Source organism: Emydura macquarii, unplaced genomic scaffold (assembly GCF_026122565.2).
Source record: "Emydura macquarii macquarii isolate MOO-44397 ecotype Brisbane River unplaced genomic scaffold, CSIRO-AGI_Emac_v2 contig_931, whole genome shotgun sequence".
NCBI lineage: Eukaryota > Metazoa > Chordata > Testudines > Chelidae > Emydura > Emydura macquarii.
The window spans coordinates 86,196-111,555 of NW_027131068.1; the positions used below are offsets into that span (position 1 = coordinate 86,196).

At 61.9% G+C, this 25,360-nt stretch overlaps 4 protein-coding genes, 1 long non-coding RNA gene and 1 pseudogene across 7 annotated transcripts; 4 read left to right on the forward strand and 2 right to left on the reverse strand.

The window, feature by feature from the left end:
- Positions 1 to 1,488: 1,488 nt before the first annotated feature.
- LOC137149960 (interferon-inducible GTPase 5-like) lies at positions 1,489 to 5,571 on the reverse strand. Its single transcript, XM_067543607.1, has 3 exons — positions 5,444 to 5,571; positions 4,351 to 4,986; positions 1,489 to 3,835 (listed from the first exon to the last, which is right to left on the reverse strand). The coding sequence occupies exons 1-3, from the start codon at positions 5,461 to 5,463 to the stop codon at positions 2,632 to 2,634; spliced, it is 1,860 nt and encodes a 619-aa protein (XP_067399708.1). The 5' UTR covers positions 5,464 to 5,571; the 3' UTR covers positions 1,489 to 2,631.
- Positions 5,462 to 8,781, forward strand: LOC137149976 (interferon-inducible GTPase 5-like). The gene is made up of 3 exons (XM_067543628.1): positions 5,462 to 5,486; positions 5,859 to 6,561; positions 7,243 to 8,781. The coding sequence occupies exons 1-3, from the start codon at positions 5,462 to 5,464 to the stop codon at positions 8,384 to 8,386; spliced, it is 1,872 nt and encodes a 623-aa protein (XP_067399729.1). The 3' UTR covers positions 8,387 to 8,781.
- Positions 8,782 to 9,315: 534 nt separating this feature from the next.
- ZNF576 (zinc finger protein 576) lies at positions 9,316 to 13,867 on the forward strand. 2 transcript variants are annotated; one of them, XM_067543608.1, is made up of 3 exons: positions 9,316 to 9,466; positions 10,314 to 10,530; positions 10,844 to 13,867. In XM_067543608.1, exons 1-3 carry the CDS (start codon positions 9,332 to 9,334, stop codon positions 11,359 to 11,361), a joined length of 870 nt encoding a protein of 289 aa, XP_067399709.1. In that variant the 5' UTR covers positions 9,316 to 9,331; the 3' UTR covers positions 11,362 to 13,867. The 2 variants fall into 2 exon arrangements, with proteins under 2 accessions (XP_067399709.1, XP_067399710.1); XM_067543609.1 differs by lacking the exon at positions 9,316 to 9,466 and adding an exon at positions 9,634 to 9,672.
- Positions 13,868 to 14,308: 441 nt separating this feature from the next.
- LOC137149962 (zinc finger protein 428-like) lies at positions 14,309 to 18,661 on the reverse strand. 2 transcript variants are annotated; one of them, XM_067543612.1, is made up of 4 exons: positions 18,270 to 18,661; positions 17,610 to 17,798; positions 16,859 to 16,957; positions 14,309 to 16,380 (listed from the first exon to the last, which is right to left on the reverse strand). In XM_067543612.1, the coding sequence occupies exons 2-4, from the start codon at positions 17,689 to 17,691 to the stop codon at positions 15,806 to 15,808; spliced, it is 756 nt and encodes a 251-aa protein (XP_067399713.1). In that variant the 5' UTR covers positions 17,692 to 17,798; positions 18,270 to 18,661; the 3' UTR covers positions 14,309 to 15,805. The 2 variants fall into 2 exon arrangements, with proteins under 2 accessions (XP_067399713.1, XP_067399712.1); XM_067543611.1 differs by lacking the exon at positions 18,270 to 18,661 and having other exon boundaries at positions 17,610 to 18,108.
- LOC137149964 (uncharacterized) lies at positions 18,240 to 19,407 on the forward strand. The gene is made up of 2 exons (XR_010918861.1): positions 18,240 to 18,378; positions 19,283 to 19,407. It is a non-coding gene; the product is annotated as an uncharacterized lncRNA (long non-coding RNA).
- Positions 19,408 to 19,757: 350 nt separating this feature from the next.
- Positions 19,758 to 24,050, forward strand: LOC137149977 (guanylate-binding protein 1-like; annotated as a pseudogene).
- The last annotated feature ends 1,310 nt before the right edge of the window (positions 24,051 to 25,360 follow it).

The window sequence follows — 25,360 nt, forward strand, 5'->3', positions numbered from 1 at the left end:
GGATTAGAGCAGGGGCTGGGCAGGCAGTGCCAGGTGTGAACGGAGACATACCAGCTGCACCGCACTGCACATGGCTGATTTGTTCCAGAGGCAGCAACTGCGTCATCCAGGAGCCGCAGATCAACAGGTCCCGGTGCCCCTGGCAATGGGCCCGCACCACAGCGATTAGCACCACTAAGGCCGTGCCCCTCCCTCCTGACCCCCAGCCCTGGGCTGCCCCATCCCCCAGCTCTGCCACTGCCTCTTAGTCACTCTGCAGGCCTAGCCCTCTAGTCTCCCAGCTCTAACCCACCCAACCCCACTCACCACTCAGAGCCAGGGAGAGAACCCAGGAGTCCTGGCCCCCAGGCTCCTACTCTGACCACTAGACCCAGATCATATTCCAGGCAGCATAGGGCCCTGAACCCCGGGTTCTAGGGCTCTTTAACCCTTTCCCTGCTGCGCCCTGGCTGAGGCTCATAACTGCCCACTGTGGCACCTTCCTGCAGCAGGTGATGGGCCAGCGCGTGGGCGGCAGGGGAGCTGCCGGCAGCCTGGGCCAATGGCATGGAGGCCGCAGGGCTGGCAGCAAGGCAGGGCTGGGAGCCAGGACTCCTGGGTTCTATCCCTTGCTCTGGGAGGGGAGTGAAGTCTAGTGGTTAGAGGGGGGGGGGCCTGGGAGCCAGGACTCCGAGGTTCTATCCCTTGCTCTGGGAGGGGAGTGAAGTCTAGTGGTTAGAGTGGGGGGCTGGGAGCCAGGACTCCGGGGTTCTATCCCTTGCTCTGGGAGGGGAGTGGTGTGCAATGGTTAGAGTAGGGGACTGGGCACCAACAGGGACTGGGGGTTGGCTGGGGAATGGGGCCTGGCTGGGCAGGGAGTCTAGGCCTGGGTTGAGCACACGGCGGTGGGAGGCTGCTGCTGGCACGTGCCATCCCCAGCCCCCTGTGCCATACTTCATCCCCCCCTCGAACCCATCTGCCGTTTCACGGGGAGGAGCATCCCGGCTAGTGCCAGGCATGAACCGCAGGGCTGCTGCCCCATGCCAACGAACCAGGAACCATGTGAAGCCAGTGAACCAGGGCAGGAACCAGAACCGGGTCTGGACCGTTGTACCCTGAAACCCCCATGGAGGGAGCAGGAGCAAGGCCCGGATGCTGTGCTGCGGGAGGGGGAGGGGAGGTCTGGCCCCAGAGCACTACAGAGGATGGGGACGGGTGGCTCAGTGGGGCGGGGAAGGTGACGTGGGGCCAGGTGTGATTCAGCAGGAAGTTGTGCAGGACGCCCCCACCCCCGAGGGACAGAGCAGCCTAAAATCCGCCTCAGGGCTTGGCCGCGCATTTACTGAAGCATATTAATGTGGCTCTTCATTGCAACACAAGTGAGAAGCGCCTGCTTCCTTCTCCTCCATCCCCCACTCCCCTCCCAGTGCCAGGCAGAGAACCCAGGAGTCCTGGCTCCCAGCGCCCCCTGCTTGAACCACTGGACGAAGAACCAGGCAGAGATCAGGGTTTTCTTTGTGACGCGACCTTTATCTTAGACAGAGGAACTCGGCGCTGGACTCTGTGTCTCTCTGGGGCTGAGGATCCAGCCCCTACCCAGGCCAAGGGCGTGCATTACGATTGCTGTTTAGCAGGTGCATTATGGTAGCAGTGTACTATACATTATAATTACTATTTAGTAGGTGTATTACGGTAGCACTGGGGGCAGTACAATTGCTATTTAGTAAATACATTACGGTAGCACTGGGTGCTGTACATTATGCTCGCTATTTAGTAGGTGCGTTACGGTAGTGCTGGGTGCTGTACATTAAGCTTGCTGTTTAGTAGGTGCGTTACGGTAGTGCTGGGTGCTGTACAGACCCAGACAGGTATTTTTAGCAGAGCTGTGGAAGGAATCCTGCGCCCCCAGATCCCTTCCTTACAAGGACCATCAGGGACCCTGTGCAGGACAGACCCCTCCTACTTTTCAGGGCTGTGCTGGTGCCCGCCCAGCCCCCCACGCCAAGGCAGACCCACCCTCGAGCAGGAAGAGCCTCGTCCCCAGGGCCAACATCCCTGCATAGGCCGGAGCTGCCATGGGGCTGGGGGCTGTGCTAGCGGCCTCGGGGGACCCGGGGTGCGGGGGCGGGTGAACTGCAGGAAGAAACCCACAGCATGCGGCTCCAGTGCGGGCAAGTTTGGTGGCTGCCTCCTCCTGGCATGGTCTCTGTCTCCACTTCCCTTCACACCTGCTAGGCAAATTGACCCCGTGTTGTCACATGTGCCCCACTCTGCAGCACAGCACCCCCCAGCGCCGTGCTGGGAGTCTGACCCCACCCATTCCTGTGGAGCTACAGACGACTGACCCCAACGGGGGCGTGCTGTGAGGGTGGCTATGCCGAGAGATAGCTATGGGAATATGGGATGGACCAGAGATTTCGGGAGAGGACTGGGAGTGGTGGCCCCTTTCAAGAGACCCTACAATAACAAAGCAATGCATGCAGGCCCCAGCCCTCCCAAGAGACCCTACAATAACAAGGCAATGCATGCAGGCCCCAGCCCTCCCGAGAGACCCTACAATAACAAAGCAATGCATGCAGGCCCCAGCCCTCCCGAGAGACCCTACAATAACAAGGCCGTTCTGCCTTAGCTGAGGCTTGGCTGGAAGCCCCCTCAGACCTCGCTTTCAAGGGCCTTGACAAGAACCCTCTGGGAGTCGGCCGCCAGTTCCTCCAGGCACTGGCTGAGCATGGAGTAGGTGGTGTGGAAGGAGATGCCCCCGGAGGCCAGCGCCCCATAGATGGGGATCCGGTGGAAGAAGAAGTTGACCACCACCAAGCCCCCGCCGGTGGCTTTCCCCAGCAGCCCGATCACCATCTCCTTGTTGATGCTGCGCCCCAATTCGCTGCGCACCTCGGCCCGCAGCACCTCCAGCGGCTTCCCGGCTCTCTCCGCCAGCCGGGCCAGGGAGGCTGCGTCCAGCCCGAAATCATGCCGGTAGGCGTCCAGCTTCCTCAGCAGGATGGAGACGTCGCAGGTGAAGGCCAGCCCCGGCAAGGGGACGGCGGCCACCAGGCTGGAGACCAAGGCCACCTTCCAGACCTCCTGGTGGAGCAGCTGGCGCTTCTTCTCGATGACGGCCTGCGAGAGGTTGGGCAGGGAGAGGAGGAAGGCGTGGCGCTTGTGCCCGGGCAGCTCCTGCTCCAAAGTGTCCTCGAAGGCCTGGAAGTCGTATTTCTCCATCTCGAAGCTGCTGAGGAGGAAGACTTTGGCGTCCCCCAGCCCGGCCTGGCCCAGCCGCTCCCGGCAGTCCCTCCTGATCTCCTCCAGCACCTCCTCTTCCTCGGGCGGGTTCTTCCTCCTCCGCATGGCCTCCAGGTCGTTGTCCACCTTGGCACGCACGAAGTAGAAGCGTTTGCCTTGCTCCGCGATGGCCCGGGCCAGGCGGACGTGGTTCTCCTTGAATCTCTCCGAGGCCAGGATGATGAAGAAGTCGTAGCGAGGGAAATCCACGGCCTCGAGGTACCGTTCGGCTCGGAAGTTGGGCGTGCCGATGCCCGGCAGGTCCCACAGCATCACGTTGGGGTAGCCGGGGTAGGGGTAGGGCGTGGGCTCGGCCGTGGTCTCGATCACGCCAGTCTGGGCGGCCCCCTCGTCCTCGTCGCCCAGGCCCCGCAGGGCGTTGACGAAGGTGGACTTGCCGGCCCCCGACTCCCCTGTGACGGCCATGTCCAGCCGGGCGTTCCAGAGGGTCTCCAGGCTGCACTGGATCCGGGTCACCACCTCCGACAGGCCGCCCAGCTCGTAGGCCTCCTGGATCTCGGCCACCTCCCGCTCGCTGATCATCTCGAAGCCGGACAGCGCCGGGGGCAGCACCCTGCGGGCACAGGGGGCGTGAGACGCCAGGGGCACCGGGGGTGGGAGACATTGGGGGGCGTGAGACACTGGGGGGCCCTGGGAGGGGCACAGGGGGCGTAAGATGCCGAGGCCACCGTGAGGGGCACAGAGGGTGTGAGACACGGGGGGGGACAAAGAGGATGTGAGACAATGGGCACCAGGAGGGGCGTAAGGGGCATGAGGCTCTGGGAACAGCAGCATCAGCTCCTTCCCACCTGCCCTCCCTGTCCCTGTGCCCCCACTCCCGAGAGAGACCCTACAATAACAAACCAACACCCACAGCCATCCCCAGAGTCTCTACAATAACAAATCTATATGTGTAGCCCCCAGCCCTCCAGAGAGACCCTACAATAACAAACCACCCAAGAGACCCAACAATAACAACCCAGTCGAGAGACCCAGCAACAACCACCCAGCCCGCGTTGCCCCATTTTCCCCGAGCATCCCCACACCAGCGGCCCACCCGGGGTAGACCCTACAATAAACAAGCCGCACCTTTCGTACTCCCTGACGTCTCCCACCAGCGCCTGGCGCAGCAAGGGCCCATCCAGCTGGTGGGGCTCATGGCTAGAGACGAGGAAGATGCTGGGGGGAGGCTCTCTGAGGCCATTGGCGACTAGGGACTCGGTGCAGGCCACCCGCAGAGCATCGAGGGCCAGGGCCCGGTCGTAGCGCCCACCCAGGAGCCGTCGGAGGGTGTGCAGGTCCAGGTCGGCCTTGGTGCGGACGAAATGGACCGTCTTGCGGGCGGCGCGGGCCTCCTGGGCCAGGCTGGCATGGCTGGCGCCAAATAATCCATCCGTGGCCACGAGCACCACGTCCCCCTCAGCCAGCCAGCGCGCCGGCCCCTCGCCCTCGCCCGCCTCCAGGGGCAGCTCCCACAGCAGCAGGTTGGGCCGGGCCGGGTCGGGGTACAGCACGGGCCGGTCGGGGTTAGCCGGGGCCCCCAGTGGAGCGGCGCGAGCATCACCTTCTGCCAGGCCCCGCACGGCGTTGAGCAGAGCCGACTTGCCGCAACCCAGTGCCCCCACGATCACCACCGAAACATCGCCCCGGTCCGGGGAGCCCGGCGAGACGTCTGGGGAGAGCTGCGGGGGCACTGTGGGGCCCGGGGGCGGATTCATCTGGGTGCTGCAGAGACAGAAGGAGACATGTTTGTCAGGGGAGCACCCCCCTCTGTCTGTCTGTCCCCCAGGACTCCCCCCCCCCCCCGCCTGCCCCCAACCCGGCTCCTCATCCTCATCCTGCCCCCCCAACCCTGACATCCCACCCCACCTGTCCTTGCCCCCCATCCCGCTTCCAGCACACCCCAACACCGCCCTTGATCCAGATGGGCGTGTATGGGGATGGAAGGACAGAGAGAGTGCAGGCGGACAGACGGACGGATTGGGAGTCCTAGGGGACAGATGGACAGGGGGGTGCAGGGGACGGACGCACAGAGGGAGTGCACGAGGACAAAGAGGGGTGCAGGGGGACGGACGGACAGAGGGGAGTACAGGGGGACAGACGGACGGATGGGGGGTCCTGGGGGACGGACGGACGGACAGACAGAGGGGGGTGCACACGGACGCTCGCTCTCTGCACTCACGGCTCCGCCACGGCCTCCATGGCTGCCGATCGCTCCCGGCCCGGCCCGGCCCGGCCCGGCCCCTCCCCTCCGCCAGCGGGGAGGAGCCGCCGCGCTGAGTTTCTGTTTCCCAGCTGATGAGCTGAGCTCGGTGCGTGTCACTTCTCGGGCAGGGCCCGGCAGCCAGGAGCGCCCCCCGGGTGGGACACGGCCACCGCCCCACAGCGGGTGAGCAGCATGACCACTAGCCCCCACTCCCCTCCCAGCGCCGGATAGGACCCAGCAGTCCTGGCTCCCCGCCCCCTGCTCTAACCACTAGCCCCCACTCCCCTCCCCGCGTCGGAGGCTCCCAGCCCCCCGCTCTAACCCCTAGCCCCCACTCCCCGCCCAGCACCAGTAGAACCCAGGCGTCCTGACGCCCCCGTGCTTCTCACAGCTGCAGCCCTGGCGGCCCCAGAGGGGTTGGATGACGCTTTCCTCCGGGACCTGCGGGCCTGCTACGATGACCAGGACCCCAGCACAGCCGCCTCCCGCCTCCAGGCCCTAGTGGACTCCGTCAACGCCCTCAAGGCCAATGTGGCTTTCGTGGGCCGCCGCGGGGCCGGGGTCACCACGCTGATCCACGCCCTCCTGGGAGAACGCCCCGGCCTGGATGACCCACAAGCCTTCTTCCAGCAGACACTGGAGCCCACGGGGCAGCCAGCCGGGCATACCCATCCCACCTACCCCAACGTGGCGCTGTGGGATTTCCCCGGCTTCCAGGAGCCAGAGAAGCCGGGCGAGTCCATGCGGCAGCTGGGCAACCTGGCGAAGTGGAGCTGCCTGGTCCTGGTGGTGGCCGCGGGGAGCCTGGCTGATCCCCACCTGCAGCTCCTCAAAGCCTTCAAGGAGAAGCGCAAGCCGTACTACGTGCTGCGCACCAAGGTGGACCTGGATTTGCACACGGCCAAGAGGCGGTTCCAGGCCCGGTACAACCCGGCGGAGGCGCTGGCGCTGGCCCGGAAGGGGGTGGCAGAGGCACTGGCCAAGAACGGGCTGGAGGCCAAGAGGGTTTTCCTGGTCTCGGCCCTGGACACAGATAGGTATGAGTTCAGCCAGTTCGAGGACCTGCTGGAGGAGGAGATAATCCAGCTGAAGAGGTGAGCAGAGCAGGGGGGCTGGGAGCCTGGACTCCTCGGTTCTAGTTCCAGCTCTGGGAGGGGACTGGGGTTGGGTGGGTTAGAGAGGGGGCTGGGCTGGGGGCCAGAACTGCCTTCCTTTCCTGGTTCTGGTATGGGAGAGGGGGTGCTGGGAGCTAGGACTCCTGGGTTCTATTCCTGGATTTGAGAGGAGAGTGGGTTACGGGGGGCTGGATGCCCGGACTCTCTCTTAGGTTCTATCCCCAGCTCTGGGAGGGGTGTAGGGAGAATTTTACAGCACTTTGAAAAGTCTGTTTTTTAACAGAAACTGCAGTATAACTTCAACACTGGATATTGGGGGGTCCATCACACTAGGTGTTGCCCAGACCCCCCCAGCTGAGATTGGGGCCCCATTGTGCTGGATGCTGAACAGAGACACAGTCCCTGCCCCATGTCCTCCAAGAGGTGCATCTTCCAATCTGCCTTGAAAAAGAAAGGCTCCTTCTCCCCCATTATACAGGTGGGAAAACTGAGGCCCAGAGAGGGGCCATGACTCACAGGGAGTCTGTGGCTGAGCTGGGAATAGACCCCAGTTATCCTGGGTCCTAGTAACACCCAGTACAGGCTTCCTCTCTGCCCAGGGGTGGTGACCCAAACACAGCAGAGAGGCTCCAATCCCCCCATCCCATCCTCTCTGTGCAGGGCCCACGACGGGGAACTGGAGGACCTGAGGGCCATGAGCCAGAAGAAGATCCAGGAGCTGTATCAGGCCTGCGCCACGGGGGGACTGGCAGAGGTGCCTACCATCATCCGCTCGGCGCTGGATGAGCCCTCCCAGATCCGGCTGGATGTGGCGGTGCTGGGGGAGGCCGGCTCGGGCAAATCGGCGCTGCTGAACGCCCTGAGGGGGGTGGGCTCCGGGGAGCCGGGAGCAGCACCCACGGGGGTGACAACCACGACCCGGAAAGCCACAGTTTATGCCTATCCCTCCGTGCCCAGCCTGTATCTGTGGGACCTGCCGGGGGTGGGGGCGATGGAGGAGGACATGGGGAGGCTGGATCTGTCCCGCTACGACTTCTTCCTGCTGACGGCCTCGGAGCGCTACCGCCAAGCCCAGAGCCAGCTCGCCAGGGCCATCAGCGCGACTGGGAAGCGGTTCTTCTTCGTCAGGACCAAAGTGGATGTGGATGTAGAAGCCCAGCCCAGCCTCATGGAGGGGATCCGGGGCAGCTTCGTGGATGCCCTCCAGAAGGACGGCGTGAGCTCCCCAAGGGTCTTCCTCGTCTCTAGCCTTCTCCACAACACCTACGACCTGCCAGCCCTCCGGGAGGCCCTGGAGAATGACGCCCCGCAATTGAAGAGGGAGGCGCTGGAGAGGGCCATCCCCGTGGCCTTGAGTCGCCTGGTGAGACGGAAGAGCAAGGCGCTGATGAAGGACGTCTGGGGCAAGACCCTGCAGAGCTGCCTCTACTGTGTGGGGAAACCCGGCCCAGATGTGGCCACCAGCCTCATCGCCACAGTCTTGGCTTTCTCCATCGAGCTGGGCCTGGATGAGGAGTCTCTGGCCCAGGTGGCCAAAGCCACAGGGAAGTCAGCCGAGCTGCTCCAGGCAGAGATCCGTTGCCCCTTGGTCAAGTGGCCCAACCCGGAGCAGGTGCTGAAGCAGATCACTAAGCCAGTGCCATTCTCCGCCCAGATGTGGAGCTATGTGCCCTACTGGGGCCGTGAAGCTGCGGGGCAGCCCGAGATTTCCTTTGAGGCCACCTACAGGGTGCTGGTACAGGCCCTGACAGAGATGGCAGAGGATGCAGAGAGAATGCTGCGCCGGGCCTACGCCAAGGACTAGTAGAGGGGCTGTTTGTAGAGTGTTCCCTCGCCTGGCGCTGAGATGCGGCCACCTCTGGGGTGGAGTGCGGGGGCTGTTTATACAGGGATCCCTTCCCCGGTGCTGAGATACGGCCATCTCTGGAGTGGGGCACAGGGATTGCGTGACAGCTGCACAGGGGTTGCTCCTGCATTAGAGGAGTGTGATTGTGCAGCTATGTAACTGCATGGTTCTTTTCAGTGTACTGCACTTGTCAGCGTCACGGGCCCCCCGCCAGTCTCTGGGGCGCCCTACTGGGGTCTCGGCTGATGTGACAGGCAGGGTCGCACACACCGGGCTCGCTGCCGTGCAGACTGTGTATTAGTTCTCTCCTCTGTTTTCCTTTCATCAGAAATAAAATGGAGACCCGGGCCTGACCTTTGCTCTGTGCGGATGGGAAAGTGATGCTCGAAGCAGGGCTGCGGCTGGGGCACTGCTGGCAGCGCAGCACAGCACAGCGCGCCTAGGGCCGCCCAGGGCCGGGCCTGGCTGGCAGGGTGCGGGGCACCCCGACACTGTGACCGAACGCCCGCTGCAGCCGGGGGGGGGGAATGTGGGGTGCTGGGTGCCCCAGTGCACCCTGGGAATTTGGAGCGCTCCATGCCCCGATGCATTCTGGGTATTTGGCTTGCTGCATGCCCGGCTGCTGCACCTGCACCCTGGGGGGGGGGGGGGGGGCGCTAAATGCCCAGGTGCACTCTGGGAATGTGGGTTGCCGGACGCCCCGCTGCACTCTGGGATATCACGGTGCGGCGCCCCCTGCTGGAGCTTGCGCCTTGCTACTGCTCCCGTACTGCCACGCCCCACTCACGAAGCGTCCTGGGGACTACGCAAGCGCAGGACTCCTAGCGCGCGCCCCCTCCCATATTACGCATGCGTAGACCACCCCGCGCAGCATCGTGGACGCGTTGAGCGGAGCTTCTGCGCATGCGTGCCGTGGGCCCCAAGCCGCGGGCGAGCCACACCCCGTATTCGCGCAGCCCAGAGCGCGTGCGCCTGCCGCAGGAGCGCGACGCTGGCGAGAGAAGGACCCCGCGTCTAGCCGTCTCTGTGGTGGCCGAGGTAAATGCCTGATTGAAATGACCCAGCCGGGGGCGAGAGGGGCTGGGCAGGGAGCGGTCCCGGGGGCCAGCAGCTTAGATCAGGCGCGAGCGAGGGCGGCTCCGCCGGAAACGGGAAGGGGTCCTGGGTGCGTGGGCACCGGAAACAGGAAGGCGCCGCTGGTGAGTGGCGGGGGAGGGGGTAGGGCCGGGGGGAGCTAGAGAGAGGTGAGGCGCGGATGGGGGAGGGGCGGCTGCGTGTGGGGGTGGGGAGAGGTCGCTCTGTGTGTGGGGAGGTTGGGGGCTCTCTGTGGGGGGAAGGGCCTCGATGCAGAGGAGCCCATGGGGGGCAGGGCGGGTCCATGGGAACAGCTGAGGGGAGTCGGGGGGGCTCCATGTGCGGGGCGGGAGAAGGGATCCGTGGGTGGAAGAGAAGTGGGGGGAGCTCCGCGAGGGGCCGGGCGAGGGGAGGGTCTCCAGGCAGCGGTGGCTTCGTGTGTGGCGGGTTTTGCATACATGGGAGGATGGTTTGTGGAGGTGCCTGCTGGGGGGACGGGACAGCTGGGGGCTGCACAGAGCGTCGGACAAGAGGTGGCTCCGGGGGGGCAGGAAGTGCGTGGGGCGGATGGAGTGAGGGGTCCTCTTGGAAACTGAGATTACTTCATGGCGGGGGAAGGGGGGCCACAAAAGAAACCTGGAGTGCAGGAAAGGCCCATGGGGCTGATGCGGGTTGGCAGGGAGGGGGCGAGATTCTGGGGTGGATGTGATCTGGGGTACCAGGGAGGGGGCAGGATGTCAGGCTAGATGGGCCCATGGGTGTGATTGGGGGAGAGGGTGTGCTCTGACACACATCTCCTCTCCCCTCGCAGACAAAAATGTCTGAAGTCACAGCAGAGAAGCAGTCCCTGGCTGAACCGCTTCCACGGGAGACCCCAACGCAGCCCGGACTCCCTGCCAAGCAGGAGGCTTCCCCGGCCCGGACACGGCGCCCCAGCTCTGACCTGGAGCCCATCTGTGTGGAGGACGAACCTGCCCGGCCCAGCCCCGAGGGGAAGATCAAGGCCTCTTCCAGTAACAGCCCTGTCTGTAAGTACTGGGGCTTGTCACGGCCATTCCCTGTGTCTGTTCTCTAGGGCTTAAAATGCAGCGCCAGGGCTACTGGCCCTTCCCTGGGGGTGCTGGACACTGGCTTCCAAACTCCCCAGTGTCGGGACTCCTGGCATTTCCCATGGAAAGGAGATCCCCCTCCCCGACATCACGGTATGCAGCTCGGAAGGAGTTAGGGATCTTGGCAGTAGGGGAGGCAGGTGGTGTGGGGAGCCCAGGCTTGGCAGGGAGTTGTGGGGAGGGGGAAATCAGCCCAGGCTGGAGCCTTGAGCTCTCCCCCCCTTCCTCCTAGATCGCCTGGGTTCCAACCAGTGCTTCCACTGCCTGATCACGTTCCCGGATGAGAAGTTCAAGGAGCGGCACATGAAGCGGGAGCACCCCGAGGACTTTGTGCAGGAAAACCTGCGCGACGCCCTCTTCGTCTGCTTCATCTGCAGCAAACCCTTCGAGAACTCCCGCGCCCTCATCTGCCACCAGCGCGGGCACAACCCCGCCCCGCCCCCCGACTGCCTCGACTGCCTGTGCCCCGCCTATGAGTGTCCCGACTGCGGCCGCCGCTTCGGGCAGCGGGTCAACTACCAGCGCCACCGGCTGGGCCACGCCGCCGGCCGCAGTCTGCCCCACCAGTGCCCCGACTGCGGCAAGAGCTTCCGCCAGCTCTCCAACCTGCGCCGCCACCAGGCCTCCCACCAGCGCCCTCTGGAGCTGCTGCCGTCCCGCCCCTATTCCTGCACCGAGTGCGGCGAGAGCTTCGCCCAGGAGGCTGGCCTGCATGAACACTACATCCGGCATGCCCGCGGTGAGCTCTAGCGCTGCCCCGTGGACTCTGGGGGCTCTAGCGCTGCCCTAGGAGCTCTAGCGCCCCCTCTGGCCCTGGTGGGGAGTTCTTGGACTGCAGCAGAATGCCCCCCTCTTCTGCCGCTGAGCCCCCTTTGATTGGCAGGGTGGCAGATGCCGCCTGGCAGGAAGTTGAGCCAGAATAGGACTGGAAGGACATTGATGGGACTGAGATGATTGGATGGAGCAGGACACGGGGTCTTTTCCCTCTAGCAGGCACCAGCCCCAGGGTGGGGACTGGCTGGCTCAGGAGGGTGGGGAATGGGACAGTGGGCCTTTCCCCTCTAGGGGGCACAGGCCCCAATCCAGCCCCAGGGCAGGGCACTGGCTGGCTCAGGGGATGAGATACAAGACCTTTCTCCTCTAGGGAGCGCCGGCTCCAGAGCAGGGGACTGGCTTGTGTGGAGGGAATGGAGGGGGGGTTGCAGAGATCAGGCATGTAGATCGGAAACGACCCTCCTCTTCACACACACACACCATACTCTGTGTCAGTGTGTGACACAGGCACCCCACAGCATCTCTCTCCACGCCCCCGGCTTTGCTCTGTACTGCGGGCCCCAAGCACTCTGCTGTGGTGGGAGTCCCCTTCCGCTCACCTGGGAGGTCGAGCCCACCTTGCCCATCAGCCAAGAACCGTCTGGGGCTGAGCTTGGCCCACACCCTCCCACTGCTGCCGAGGTCCCCGGAACTGGCCTGTCCCCCCTTCCCGCTCCCTCCCATAAACGCCTGCACACGTCCCCTGAGGCTGAGCACCAAGTGTTCTGCAGCACCCCTGCTGGGATCCTAGGAGCGGATCTAGCCCAAACATGTCCTCTTTGGGGGGGGGGGGGGCTGACCTTTCCTGAGCCCGCGTGTCCAATCCCTGGCTGGTTGCCCTGCGGCTGGGGTCGATCTCTGCTATCTAGGGCGCGTCCTCGCTCCTGGATCTCTGACTTCCCCTGAGCATAGCCTGGACCCAGATCTTGTCCTAGTAAAGCTGTATCAGCCAGGAGGTGAATTTTCTCTCTCTGTAGTTGTAGCAATGCAACCCCTGGCATGGAGGGGCTTACACCAGTCTGTGCCCCTACAGGATGGGCACTGAGCCAACCAGCGTAAGCCTGGTTGTACCAGCATAACTGTCCAGCGTTGCAGGGGTCACTGACCCGGTGCCGGGGGCACTTGCCCACTCTCAGAGGTGGCATCCATCTTCACTGCGTGTTTCGCAGCGGAGCGGTTAAAGCAGGTGGAGCTGGGCAGCCATGGGAGGGGAGCTATTGAGGGCAGTCTGGAGCCGAAGGGGGAGCTAGGGGGTGGGGTGGTGAGGCGAGCCGGGCTCCCCTTCTTCGCTGTGGGACCGTGCCAGAGCGCCGCCGTGAAGAGAAGGTCCTATTTTTCACATGGAAACAATAAAGAGGTTGAAGCTCCACGCTGGGCAGCGTCCGTCAGTCTCCTGCGCCAGGTTGGTAATGGAGCGGGGCAGCCCAGAGCCAGTCGGGTCTGGCTGCAGGGCAGGGGGAAGGCTGGAAGCCCAGAGCCCCAGGGGCGGGGGGATTTGGAAAGCAGCGTTCGTTGGGTGGGGAGGGGAAAGCTAGATGCCGCCATGGCTGGATTGTGGCAGGGACTGATGGGCCCGGCAGCCGCCAGCATCTCTTACTTCGCTCCCAAAGATCAGCCCAGGAAACGGCCTGACACCCAGCCCAAGGTGGCTCAGCCTTCCACTGCGGGGGACACAAGGCAACCACCAAGCCTGACTTAAAATCATGGGAAGGGGAATGGGACATGGGGCCTTTCCTCTTCCTCTCTCGGAAGTGCCAGCCCCAGGCCAGGGTGCTGGGATGCAGTGGGGACTCAAGGCCCCTAGTTCCCAGCTGTGGGTTCTGCCCCATGGCAGGGACTGTGGCACCAGGACCCTGCTCAGCTGAGCCTTGTCAGGATGATGCACCCAGCTGCTGAGGGAGGGGGTTGGGGGGGGGAGACAGGACACAGCTTCACTTCCTGTCCCAAACTTCCCCCAGCCTGCCCATCTCAGCTGCAGCCAATCTAAATGTCCCATGCCCTGTGGACTCCCCCTGATGGTTTGGAAGGGGCACAGGTAGGGGGTTCTGAGTGACTGTCCAGCGGTCTCCTTGCTCTGTGGGTGCCCCATAATCCTGACCCACAGCTCTGCATCTCGCTGGGGTCCCACAGCTCTCTCAGACCCAGACTCTCCAGGGACAGGCCCTGGGCTGCAGCTTCCATAACTACGAGGGAGGGTTTCATGGCTTTGTTATTCTACTCCGCTCCTGTTGCTGCTGCCCAGGCCCTGCCCTTGCACTGAGCCCCATAGAGTAAAGGAGCCTAGACTCTGAAGCGTTATATGGGGTCAGGGTTTCCTGTAGGCCCCAGCCCCACATCCCCTGCTCAGTCCCTCCTCCCCTTGGGGATCCAGGTCGTGTGGGGCAGCCCCAAGGGGCAGGTTTCAGCCATGGGGGGCACCTTGGCCATGGGACACCCAGTCAGTGACACTGGAGCAGGGCAACCAGCAAGTGGCCCAGCCACTGACTGGACGTTCAGCCCCACATCTTGCCCCATGGTCCCATCCAGCTGCCCCCAACCACCATCTCCCAGCGCAGATCCAGGGCTGGGGGCTGATTCAGAAGGGAGGAGGTGGCGAAGAAGGGGGCACAGCTGGAGTCTTGGGGAGAGAGAGGTGACATACACAGCCCCACCCTTGGGCCAAATGGGAGTGGGGGGCCTCCTAGGGTGGAAAGGCCCCATGCCCCATTCTCTGCCCCTATCTTGCACCTAGGGCTGGTGCTTCAGAGCCCCTGCTGCAGGTGTTTGCCCCCCTCTTCCCCCTCCCCCAGGGGCTGCCCTGACTCCACCACACGCACAGCCTTCCAGGCACCTGCCCAAGACAAGCTTTCCCACCCCCTCGCCAGGTGCATGCCTGGAAATGTAATTGTCATTCTACAGCATACAGCCCAGGCAGGTGCATGCTGGGAGTTGAAGTTCTCACACAATGCCCAGCCAGATGCATGATGGGACATGAAGTTCTCAGGGAGCCAAAGATGGCCAGGCTTCTCTGTTAACAGGCCCAGCTCTGACATCACAGGCCGCCACCTCACCCCGCCAGGCCCAGACACCAGGCCAAGCATGGGGGAAGGGCTCCTGGCCCTGCTATCACAGCTCAGCCCCACAACCCCCCACGCATGGGAAAGGCCCCCTATGCAATGCTGCCGATGTTACAGGCATGACATCACCATCACAGAGGGGGCCTGCACTATGACATCACTCCCCCCAATGACCAGGTGGGCAGAGGGAGGGCCAGGTGCAGCATGCCTGCGGCCATCGCACAGTTACACGGTGACATCAGCCGTCCACCAACCAGGGCACAGGCACAGCCTGGGAGACAGTCCCCCTCCGCCCCCAGCTTTGCCCCGGCCCAGGACAGAGACCCCTGCCCTCAACTTTCTTCCGCTGTTGAAGGATCAGCTGTCCTAAGCTCCCACCCCCCTCCTGCCACTGATACCAGTCCCCAGCCACCCCCAGCGTGGGGGACACACAGAGACAGACAGACAGAGACACCGCGGTGGGGACAGAGTACGGCAGAGCTACGGAATCACTTTTATTATTAAACAAGGTCCCCCCCCCACTATTTCAATGAGCTCCTTTGTATTCATCGTTATGCTGATGGCTCGTCCCCTCACCAGCCGCTCTCTCGCAGGCAGAACACACAAGGAGCGTGGGCAGGATCCATCCCACCTGGCCCTCGGGGATGCTGGGTTCCAAACACGCACAGGGCTAGTGTAAGGGGTGCCAGCCTGGTCTCTGTGGGAGGAGGGGTGGGAAATGGCTGGCAGGGATTTCTCCCCCGGGGGCAGCAGTGGGGGACAGGGGCTGGGCCTCTCCAGCTCCGCAATCCTGCAGCCCCGAGAGCATGAGGCGACGTTGCCGGGTCTCAGCCCCTGCGGCAGCAGCAAAGCTGAGAGCTAGAGGGGCCAACGGGGCTCCCCTGCCAGTGGCTGGGCTGACCCCCCCTCTGGGGGAGGCACAAAGGGGTTTGGGCTGCAAGGTGCGGCTGGGCTGGGCTGGGCGCTGGCCCAGTTCACTTGAATGAAATTACAAATCAACTAGAACAGAGGCAGGGGCCCCTTCCTTCTGTCCCCAAGAGTCGGGGCCCTAGATCCCACCGCAGCCAGCAGCACCTCCACCACCATCAGCCAGCCAGCACCCACCGGCCTCTCTTCCCTTCCCATGGATCCCACCGCACCCACCCCACTCACCGCCCTGGCTCTCCCTGCTAACACCACCCCTCCTTTTCCCCACAGATCCCAGCCAGCCACGAGCCACCCCACGGATCCCACCCACTGCCACTCCCCATCCCACCTACAGATCACACCACTGCCACCATCCATCCCCCTCCCCACCCCCTTCCAGCCCCACAGCAAGGAAGGGGCTACAGCTCCCCCCGGGCGTGCAGCATGTAGTGCTCATGCAGATCCGCCACCAGGCCGAACTCGCCTGGGCACTCGGTGCAATGGTAAGGTCCATCCGCCCCCTCGGCATCCCGGGCACCATTGGCCTCACGGGGTGGGGCAGGGGGCCCCTTGTTGCGGGGCGGGGCCGGGGGGCTGCGGCGCCAACCATGTTCACAACGGTGAGCCTCCAGGGAGGCGGGCGAGGCGAAGCCCAGACCGCACTCGGCGCAAATGTAGTGGAAGGCTCCGGCTCGGGGCGAGGGGGGCACAGGGCGGGCATCGCGGCCCTCCAGGTCCCCGGCGGCGGGCGGAGCCGGCCGGGGTGGGGTCGGCTTGGAGGAGCTGTGTGGCCGCTTCCGGCCCACGTGGTAGCTGCGATGGACCTTCAGGGCCCGTGAGGTGCCGAAGCCACGCCCGCACTCAGGGCATTCATGCCACTCGGGGCTGGGGGCCTGCGGGGAACCCAAGCGACCCTGCCCAGCCTCTTCCTCCTCTGGCACCACCTCCTGCTGGGGCTCCGGTGCTGCCGACCTCAGCTCCTTGCTCCTGGGACCTAGAAAGGGAGACGGGGGGTGGGGGAAGGTCAGCAAACTGGCCCTGACCCACAGGGGCTGCAACCTGCTGGGAGAGGCCTCCGGGCAGCCCCAGAAAAGCCCCTCCTGCACCAAAGCACCCCCCCCCAAATCCTAGAGAAGGGGCTGAGCCGTATGGTCCATCCAGGCCTCAACCGGTCTGCTGCAGAGGGGTCTTGCTAGTAGAGACATGCGCACTGACCCTGCTAGGAATTTGGCTGAATCTATGTCAGAGGAGAACCCAGGAGTCCTGGGTCCCAGCCTCGCCCCGCTCCAACCATCAGACCCCACTCCCCTCCCAGAGCCAGGAACAGAACCCAGGAGTCCTGGGTCCCAGCCTCTCCCACTCTAACCCCGTAGACCCCATTCCCTTCTCAGAGCCAGGGATAGAACCCAGGAGTCCAGACTCCCAGCTCTACTGTGTAAAATGGCTGGCCCTAGGCAGAGCCACCCACGTACCTGGGTACCCATTGGCAGAGGGCGTGGATGGCCGGCTCTCTCCAGATGACACCGAGGTCGCTTCAGATTCATCGTCCTCTTCCTGCATCGTAGAGACGCCTGCAACGTCCACAGCAGGTAAGAAGCTGCTTCCTCCCACCCACCCCAACCCAACCTAATGAGGGCCCCTCAACCCTGACCCACAGCTTCTTGCTAGCCCAGCCCTGGGTTTCCCCCCAACTCTGCTGGTGCCCCTCAGTCCCTGAGCGATAGGTGTTTGCCCCACAGCCCTGGCAGCCCTTATATAAAGGCAGGCCTGGGCTCCACCCCCTCCATCATTGGAACCAATCAAAAGAGAGACAGGTGGAAAGGGGTGGAGACAAACACCTATTAAAATACACTGTGCTGAGATGCAGCCACCTCTGGTATTGGGCATGGAGGTATTTAACCACCAAACAGCACAACAATTTAGGACCAAAACCAAAGGACTGAAGCCTCCCTTCCTGGTATCACCCTGAGTTTAACTGGCAGGTTTCCCAGCCCAGTAATGGGCAGGGCTGATCCTTTTAGCATGAAATCTAGTCCACCCACAGCACACCAGGCATGTTTCCTGTGTGACACCACCTCCCAGCAGCTCAGGGCCCAGGGGAGGGGGAATTCCAATTCCATAACGCACTGGGTCTGGTGTTAAGACAGACCCAGGGAGGGGGAATCCAGTCACCCAATGTCCCGCCGCACTAAGCCACCCCAGCAGCAGCTGCCCTGCCCTCACCAGTCGAGGTCCCATCCTCTTCTTCAAAGATGACGTCCTCGCTCCCCACCACATCCGCGTGCTTGTGTGTTTCAGACATCATCCCGCAGCGAGCGGCCTGGCTAGGGCGACAGCCTTGCTCGTGGGGTCCCTGCTCTGCCACAGGGGAGCTGACCCCCTACGGCGCCACAATCCCACAATGCACTGGGACTGTATGGGTCAGGAGAAAAGTGAGGATCCAACCCTACTCTACACTAGAACTATATGGATTGAGGGGAGGAGGGTCTCCTCCCACTATGCACCGGGGCTGGGGCTATAAGGACCAGGGGAAGGGACCATCCCACAATGCACCGGGATTGGGGCTATAAGGACCAGGGGGAGGGGCCATCCCACAATGCACCGGGATTGGGGCTATAAGGACCAGGGGGAGGGGCCATCCCACAATGCATCGGGGCTGGGACTATAAAGACCAGGAGAATGGGCCATCCCACAATGCACCAGGATTGGGGCTATAAGGACCAGGAGGAGGGGGGGTCTGAGCCCACAATGCACCGGGCCTGGAGCTATAAGGACCAGGGGGAGGGGCTATCCCACAATGCACCGGAGCCTTATGCTAAGGAAGGAGGGGCCGGACTGGAGGCCCGCCCTATCCCGCCATGCACCGCGCCGCCGCTCACTCACCGGCTCCTCCGGGCCTCACTCGGTCCTGTCTGGCCGCCGCGGCAGGATCCGAGCTGCGCAGGCGCATTGGGAGCGAGGCGGGGGGCGGAGCCCCGGCAGCGCCTCTGACGTAGGTTTTTGCGCGTGCGCCCTGGGCAGAGCCGCCTGGCTCGTTAGGCCGTGCGCACGCGCATGGTGAAGGCAGTCGAACTCTGACTTTGCGCATGCGAAGCCACGCCTGAGTCGATGCGCATGCGCCGAATGGAGGGGCTGGAGCAGGATTTTGTCCCGATGGAGGGTTCTGCGCATGCGTAGAGGAGTATACCATTTGTAGCTTTGCTGTGGGGAGGGCAATAGTGCTCTGTATTCATTATCTCCCGCCGGCCCAGGTAGGGCGATACTTGGTATGGTCCAAATGTGGGTTCTGCTGCAATGCTCAGCGGCTGCAATGAGCCGGTCCGTACACTAGGGGGAGCTGGTGCATGCACTGGGGGTGCAATGGGCCGGTACACTGGGGGGGCTGGTGCATGCACTGGGGGTGCAATGGGCCGTTACATGCTCTAGGGGGAGCTGATGCAAGGGTCTGGCACTGGAGTACTGGCTGGGAGCCAGGATTCCTGGTTCTCTCCGGCTCTGGAAGAGAACATCCGATATACCTGCCTTGGCTACTGGCTGCCAGTAGGTGACCCCTCCTCAATCAGCGCGGGAAGGCTGGATTCACTGCGCCAATCCAGTACTGATGTTTCCCAGCTCCATACCAGTGTCCCCCAGCCCCACGCTCCATTTCCCCCACCACCATCATCCGCTGGGAGCATTGTCGTGCACACGGGGTGTGCCGGGTGTGCTAAGGCAGGGGTATCACACCTGTATAGCCCTTTTAGCAGTCCCGCGAACTTTTCTTACGTTGCCCGTGGCGCCATCTCGCTCAGTTTAAAGCCCCCACCCACAACGTGTAGAGCGCGCCGATCCGATCAGCTGCCAGGGTCCCGGTGGGTCCCCCAATTTACCCCCTTTTCCCATCCCCCCCCCCCCAGCTCCGTCAGGGTCTGCCCATCGTGGCCTAGGACACCCCTGAATGCCAGCAGGGAGGTGACGCACCGTTCCACGGCCATCGAACTGAGCGGGAGCCTTGACCACCGCGTGGCTCTGCGGCCGACAATGCAGGGGGGCAACCTAAAAATGAGCCTCTGTGCCAGGCCTCCCGCCTCCAACCTCTGGCTGCCACTCGGCGTCAGAAATCACAGCCTGGCTGGCTGGAGCAGAGCGGCCCGGGGGGCCCTGCAGGAAGGCTGACGGACCTGCACAAACCCAGAGGGTCTTGATGGGGGCGATGCAGCCGTGGCAGACCACTCAGGGTTAAAGGCTGGCACCAGGAGGTGCTGCTTTCCATTGGCCTCCACTTCCTGCCCCGCGGCCCCAGCGGGGGTCAATCAGCCATTGCTCCATTGCGTTGCTCACCCTGTGTGTCCCCCCACCTCCCCTGCCCACGCTGACCCTCCCTGCTCTGTGATGGAGATCCCCACGCCGGCCCCCGTCTGCCTGATCGAGAACAGCCCGGCCGGGGAGCTGTGGGTGCAGCAGGAGGCGCTGCAGGTGCTGGCAGAGATCCCCCAGCCCGTGGTGGTGGTGGCCATCGCCGGGCTGTACCGCACCGGCAAGTCCTACCTCATGAACAAACTAGCCGGCAAGTGAATGAGTGAAAGAGACATGGACGCTGCTCTGAGGCACCAGGACTCCTGGGTTCTTTCCATGGACCCTGGCACTGGGAGGAGAGGAGGATCTAGTGGTTAGAGCAGGGGGAGGGCTGAGAGTCAGAACTCCTGGGTTCTATCCCTGGCTCTGGGAGAGGGGGATTGTCACGTGTGCTGGCTTGAGTGGGGGGGCATTTAGTATATTGTGTGACATCAGTATATCAGAATCATGATAATGCGTGTGAGATCTATCGTGTCAGGTACTGTTAGAAGGGATATATCGTGCTGAGTAAGATAATAATACTTATGTTCATGTTTTATATGTAAAATGAAAGTTACGGATGTATTTGATATTTCTGTATGTCAATTTGGGCTGGCTGGGACACACCCCAGACAGAGAGAGGGCAGGACAATAGCCTGCTTAATGGCTCATTAAGACACTCACAGATGCAAGGGGCCCAGGAAGAAACCCCAGGCATACCTGAAAAGTTACCAGGTTTGGCCCATGTGACTCTGGACTCCATTTTAGTTCTTGTGACTTTCCACAGGCCGCATGGCCTGGGACAGTGGGTATATAAGATCAAACCACAGAATCCATTTTGTCTATGTTCCTGTCCAGCTGCAGACACACACCTACCTCTGGATCAATTCATCTTGCAACTGAACCGAAGGACTTAGACCCATCCAGGTACTGGATGTGAACCAGAGGGAACTATACAAGCCTGCAACTCCACATTTCTTCCAGAAACCTGATGTACGTGGACTTCCAATCATGTGTATGTATCTGATTTGCTTTGCCACTTTAACATTTCTCTCATGGTTTCTTTCTTTCTTTTTACAATAAACCTTTAGTTTAGTTACTAAAGGATTGGCTGCCAGCGTGGTATGTTGGGTAAGATCCAAACTTACATTGCTCTGGTGCTGTGGCTGACCCTTTGGGGTCAGAGGGAACCTTTTTAGTAAAGAGCAGAGAGTTTAAATAACTGGTCTCTTTACTGGATCTAGTGCTGATCTGGGAGCCAGGAACTGGAATGCAGTAAAGGGGCTGTGGGCATTTGTGGACTGGCTTCTTGATATCCAGTGTGGGGAAATCAGAAGCAGTTCGTGGCTGGTTGAGAAGCCGGACTTCAGTGTCACCCACCAGCGCTGGGAGAATCTGCTCTCCTTTTGCAGCCTGCCCTGACCTTGGCATTATCAGGTGGCAACCCTGGGCACGGATGGGTCACAGGGATCTAGTGGTTAGAGCTGGGGGGCTGGGAGCCAGGACTCCTGGGTTCTGTCACTCTGCCTCTGTCCCAGCTCCACCCCTCCCTCCCCCAGGGTTCTCGCTGGGCTCCACGGTGCAGTCTCTCACCAAGGGCATCTGGATGTGGTGTCGGGCCGGCCACACCCTGGTGCTGCTGGACACCGAGGGGCTGGGTAAGGAGAAGGTGAGTTGGGAAGGGGGCAGCACATGTGAATCAGCGAGGAGAAATACATTCAGCCTGGCGAGGGCTCGGACACTGCAGATACGATGGATTTGTTGAGAAGGATCCCGCAGGCTTGGCCGCGTGTCGGCATCTCCCTGCCATAGGCGGAGGGAGGAGCCGGCATCGCCAGCCACCGGGGGGCCAAAGATGCATGAGAGCAGCTGAACCCCCTGCCCTGCTCTGCAGGCTGCTGCGGCTGCACCCCTGGGGCGGGGGGGTGAGGGAGGGGGTGTCACCTTCCCAAAGCTTTAACGCAGCCACACGGGTCAGAAACTTACTTCAGTAACAGGCGAGCAATGGGAGCCCCTCCCCTTCATGTGCCTCCGAGAGCTGGGGATTTCCTGGGGTGTGTGGGGGGAAATACACCAACCTCAAATAGCGACTTTCCCAGCTCCAAGAACAGAAATTCACTGGACCTGGCAGAGAGAGCCCTGGGCTGGGACTCCAGAGAGCTGGGGGCTGTTCCATCTGCCTGCTGGGCCAGTCTGTGCCCTATGCCTCAGTTTCCTCTTCTGTGCCAAGGGGCTGGTGATCCCGCCTTGCCCTGCGAGGGGCTATGAGCTCTGTGGCTGGGGTGTACTCGGGACGGTGACGGTGGGTGTCGTTCCAGGGTGACACAAAGAACGACCCGTGGATCTTCGCGCTGGCCGTGCTGCTCAGCACACCCTGATCTATAACAGCAGAGGGACCATCGACATGCAGGCCATGGACCAGCTGCAGTATCCTTGCCTAGCGGCCAGCAGGGGGACCGGAAGGGGGGCCCATCTCCACGGGAAGAGGCCCTCTGTCCGCTTCACCCCCAGCGAAATTGTGACCCACAGCGCAGTGTGTGCGCCATAGCCCCCTCTAGCAGCCGCCCCATGTAAAGGGGGTAACAACCCACTACTGCCCTCAGCTGCGGAGTTGCTTCTTCAGTTCCAGTTCTGTAGGCATCTGCCCTAGACCCTGGGGTTGTGGGTTCAATCCCTGCTGCTGGGATGGTGATGGAATATCTTCCCCTTCACCCCGTCCCTTCTGAGCCCCTAGGGCAGGTGGGTTTGGGGGGGACCCTGATGGGGTGGGACCCCCCATGGGGGGCGCTGCATCTCTGGTTCCTTAGCTGGCTCCAGCTACACAATGGAATGTGTGAAGGCGGTGGGCAGGGGCGGCCAGCAGGAAGGGAAGGATTCGGCTGATTTCATGAGGTTCTTCCTGGTCTTCGTGTGGGCTGTGCGGGATTTCATGCTGCAGCTGGAGCTGGACGGGCGGGAGATCAGTGAGGACGAGTACCTGGAGAATGCCCTGAAACTAAAGTCAGGTAGGGGAGCGGTGCTGGCCCCAGGGCGGTGCTAGGGGGTGCTGCGCTGCAGGAGGGGGCTCCCCAGCAGTCAGGGGTGGCACTAGGGGGCGCCGTCCTGCAGGGGGTGGCTTTTGCTTGAGACACAAACCCAAGCCGTCGACACCTCGTGGGTGTTGCCGGTCCCTGGGAGTTGGAGCTGTGACGAGGTGGGCATGTTTGTAATGAAGACTCTGTGTGCCTCAGTTTCCCCTACGTATTATTCAGGTGTTTCGGTGCTGGGTGAAGGTCTGTGATCTTTGCGGTGACCCCAGCGGGCAGGTACGGCTGTTCAGACACTGGCTGGAGCCCTTCCCCCTGCAACGGGCTGGAGAGGACAGAGGACAGGTGCTGGGAAAACGGACAAAGACGAGGGGTGGGGGAAGCGTGGCTGGGGCGGCTGGCTGGAGGGTCAGTCCCCCGGGGGGGAGTCCAGAAAGCAGGGCCCAGGAATGAGGCTCTGGGATGCCCCCAGGGGGGTTTTGTGGTAAGGTCTCGGTTTAGCTGCTAACAAAGTCCAATGAACTGGACTAAGGCTGTACCAGAACCCTCCTGGGTCAGTTGGGACCACCTGACACAGCTTTAAAACAACTCCGAACTGAGCAATGCAGAACGCAGGTTTTGGAAGCCCAGGCCCTCCGAGGAACCAATGCGTTCCAACTAGCCGCTGAACTGCCTGCTGACTGTGCTCGGACTGATGCAGCCTGTGCCCTTCGAACAGGCTTAACAGACTCTCATTCGCTCCTCGGTCGTATTACTCACGTTGTAGGAATATTAATCATATTCGTTGTTTTTTTAATTATGTTTATGGGATGTTTAAACCTTTGCACCACCCTAGCCTCTCTCCAAAAGCCACACCTGTAATTTTAGGCATATTGTCCAGTCAATAACCTGCCTCCCTTGTATCCCTGTAGCATGACCAGTGAATCAAGGCATCCCTCTCCCCAGTCCGCCCCTGGGATAACCTGTTTGGTTATTTCTAACAATTGTGATCCGGATGATGCACTTCTGGCTGCGTAGCAAAGACCTGTCCAAAACGTCCCGGAAACCCCAGCGCAGCCCCGTGGCATGGCTGAGAATGGAAGAGCAGCTGCTAAGTGTGTGTGTCTGGGCTTCCCTGTATCTGGTTAGAAGTTAAACAATGTACCCAGCTGAGCTTGTAGCTGCTAATTCCCTTTCACTCTTAATTGCCTTAATTATGTATGTGAGTGTATCCAGTTAACCTTAAGATCAAAGATGCCAGGTGATGCAGGAAACTACTAATCTCGTCTACGTCGTCTTCAGCTTAGCTACCTCTGTTAGGATGAAGGACCAGCTGGTGTCTTAGAGTGTAACTACTTTACCGGGGTATGCACAGGAAATAGAAGATCAGCTTCAAAGCAAAGGTCCTTAAGCTGCCTGCATGGCCTGTCCTTCCTCAAGGGAAGGCCCTGTTGTGACAGTTTTGGCTTGTCAGCCAGCCAGAAAGGGACGTTTTGGGCCTGCTTCTTTCATCGCTAGGCTGCTTAAACTCTGAGCCAGGAAAGCATAAGCTGTAAAGCAGAGATCTTCCACATAACCATGGGGGGTGCGCTGGGAAACACACAGCGAATCTAGGCCAGACGCCGCGCCTGGACGGCCCGTGGGACTTGAACCCTTTCAACTGAGTCCAGAGAGACTTTTACAAACCAGCCGCCTCCCCACCCTTGCTGCGAAACTGACCGGAGGACTTGCTAGACGGTTGTGTGTATATCGCGCTTTTAGCCATTGGCGCCTCTCTTCGTTCTTTTCCCTTGTATCGTTAAACCTTTTGTTTTTCCTGACTAACAGTGTCAGCATGATTGGTGGGGAAGATCTGAGACTCATATTGGCTGGGGGCTTGGTCCCTTGGAACTGGTGAAGCTCCAGATGGTGAATAGGATTTTCAGTCACCCCTCGCTATGTTACGGGGCTGCCTGGAGGGGCACCACGGACGGGAAAGCCCAAAGGGGAGCTGCTGACCAGTGGGGTGCTCCAGAGGTCCTTTTGTTACTGGCTTGGCGAACCTCGTTACAGAATAAGCCACCAGTTCTGGGCTTGTCAGCCCTATTCGTGCAGCGTGCCCTGAGCGTGGCATTCTCAGCGTAGCCCATCGAGGCGGTCCCCCAAATCCCCCTGTATCCCTGCCTGTCCCACTTCAGCTCTTTGTTCTCTAGCTGGGGGTTCTGCTTAGCTTCCCTGCTGGGAGGGGGACGGGGGAATCCTCCTTGGGCCACATCTCCACGGGATGCTGCTATGCTGCAGGGTTGCCTGCCTCCAGGTCCGGCCCGTTCCCTAACGTCCCATTCATGGCACCCCACCCGACCCCCGAGAGCAGACGTGACCCTTTCCCCTCGCTGGGCCGCAACTCTCAGTATAAAGGGAAACTGAGGCCCCAGCCAACCCTGTGGGCTCCGCTTGAGCCGCTCCTGCATTGCCAGGTCCTCACTGCTAATGTCCCCCGAGTTAGCTTAGCCGGCCAGGGTTAAGGACACACCTATTTTGTGCAGTAGCTACCCCGATTAATGGTCCTGACACCATCCAACATTCAACAGGGTTAAAGAGGGGGGCTGGTACAGCAACCTCAGCCTGCTTAGTACCTTGGAAACACTGGTCATCCCTCCCCCCCCCAGGCGTCTA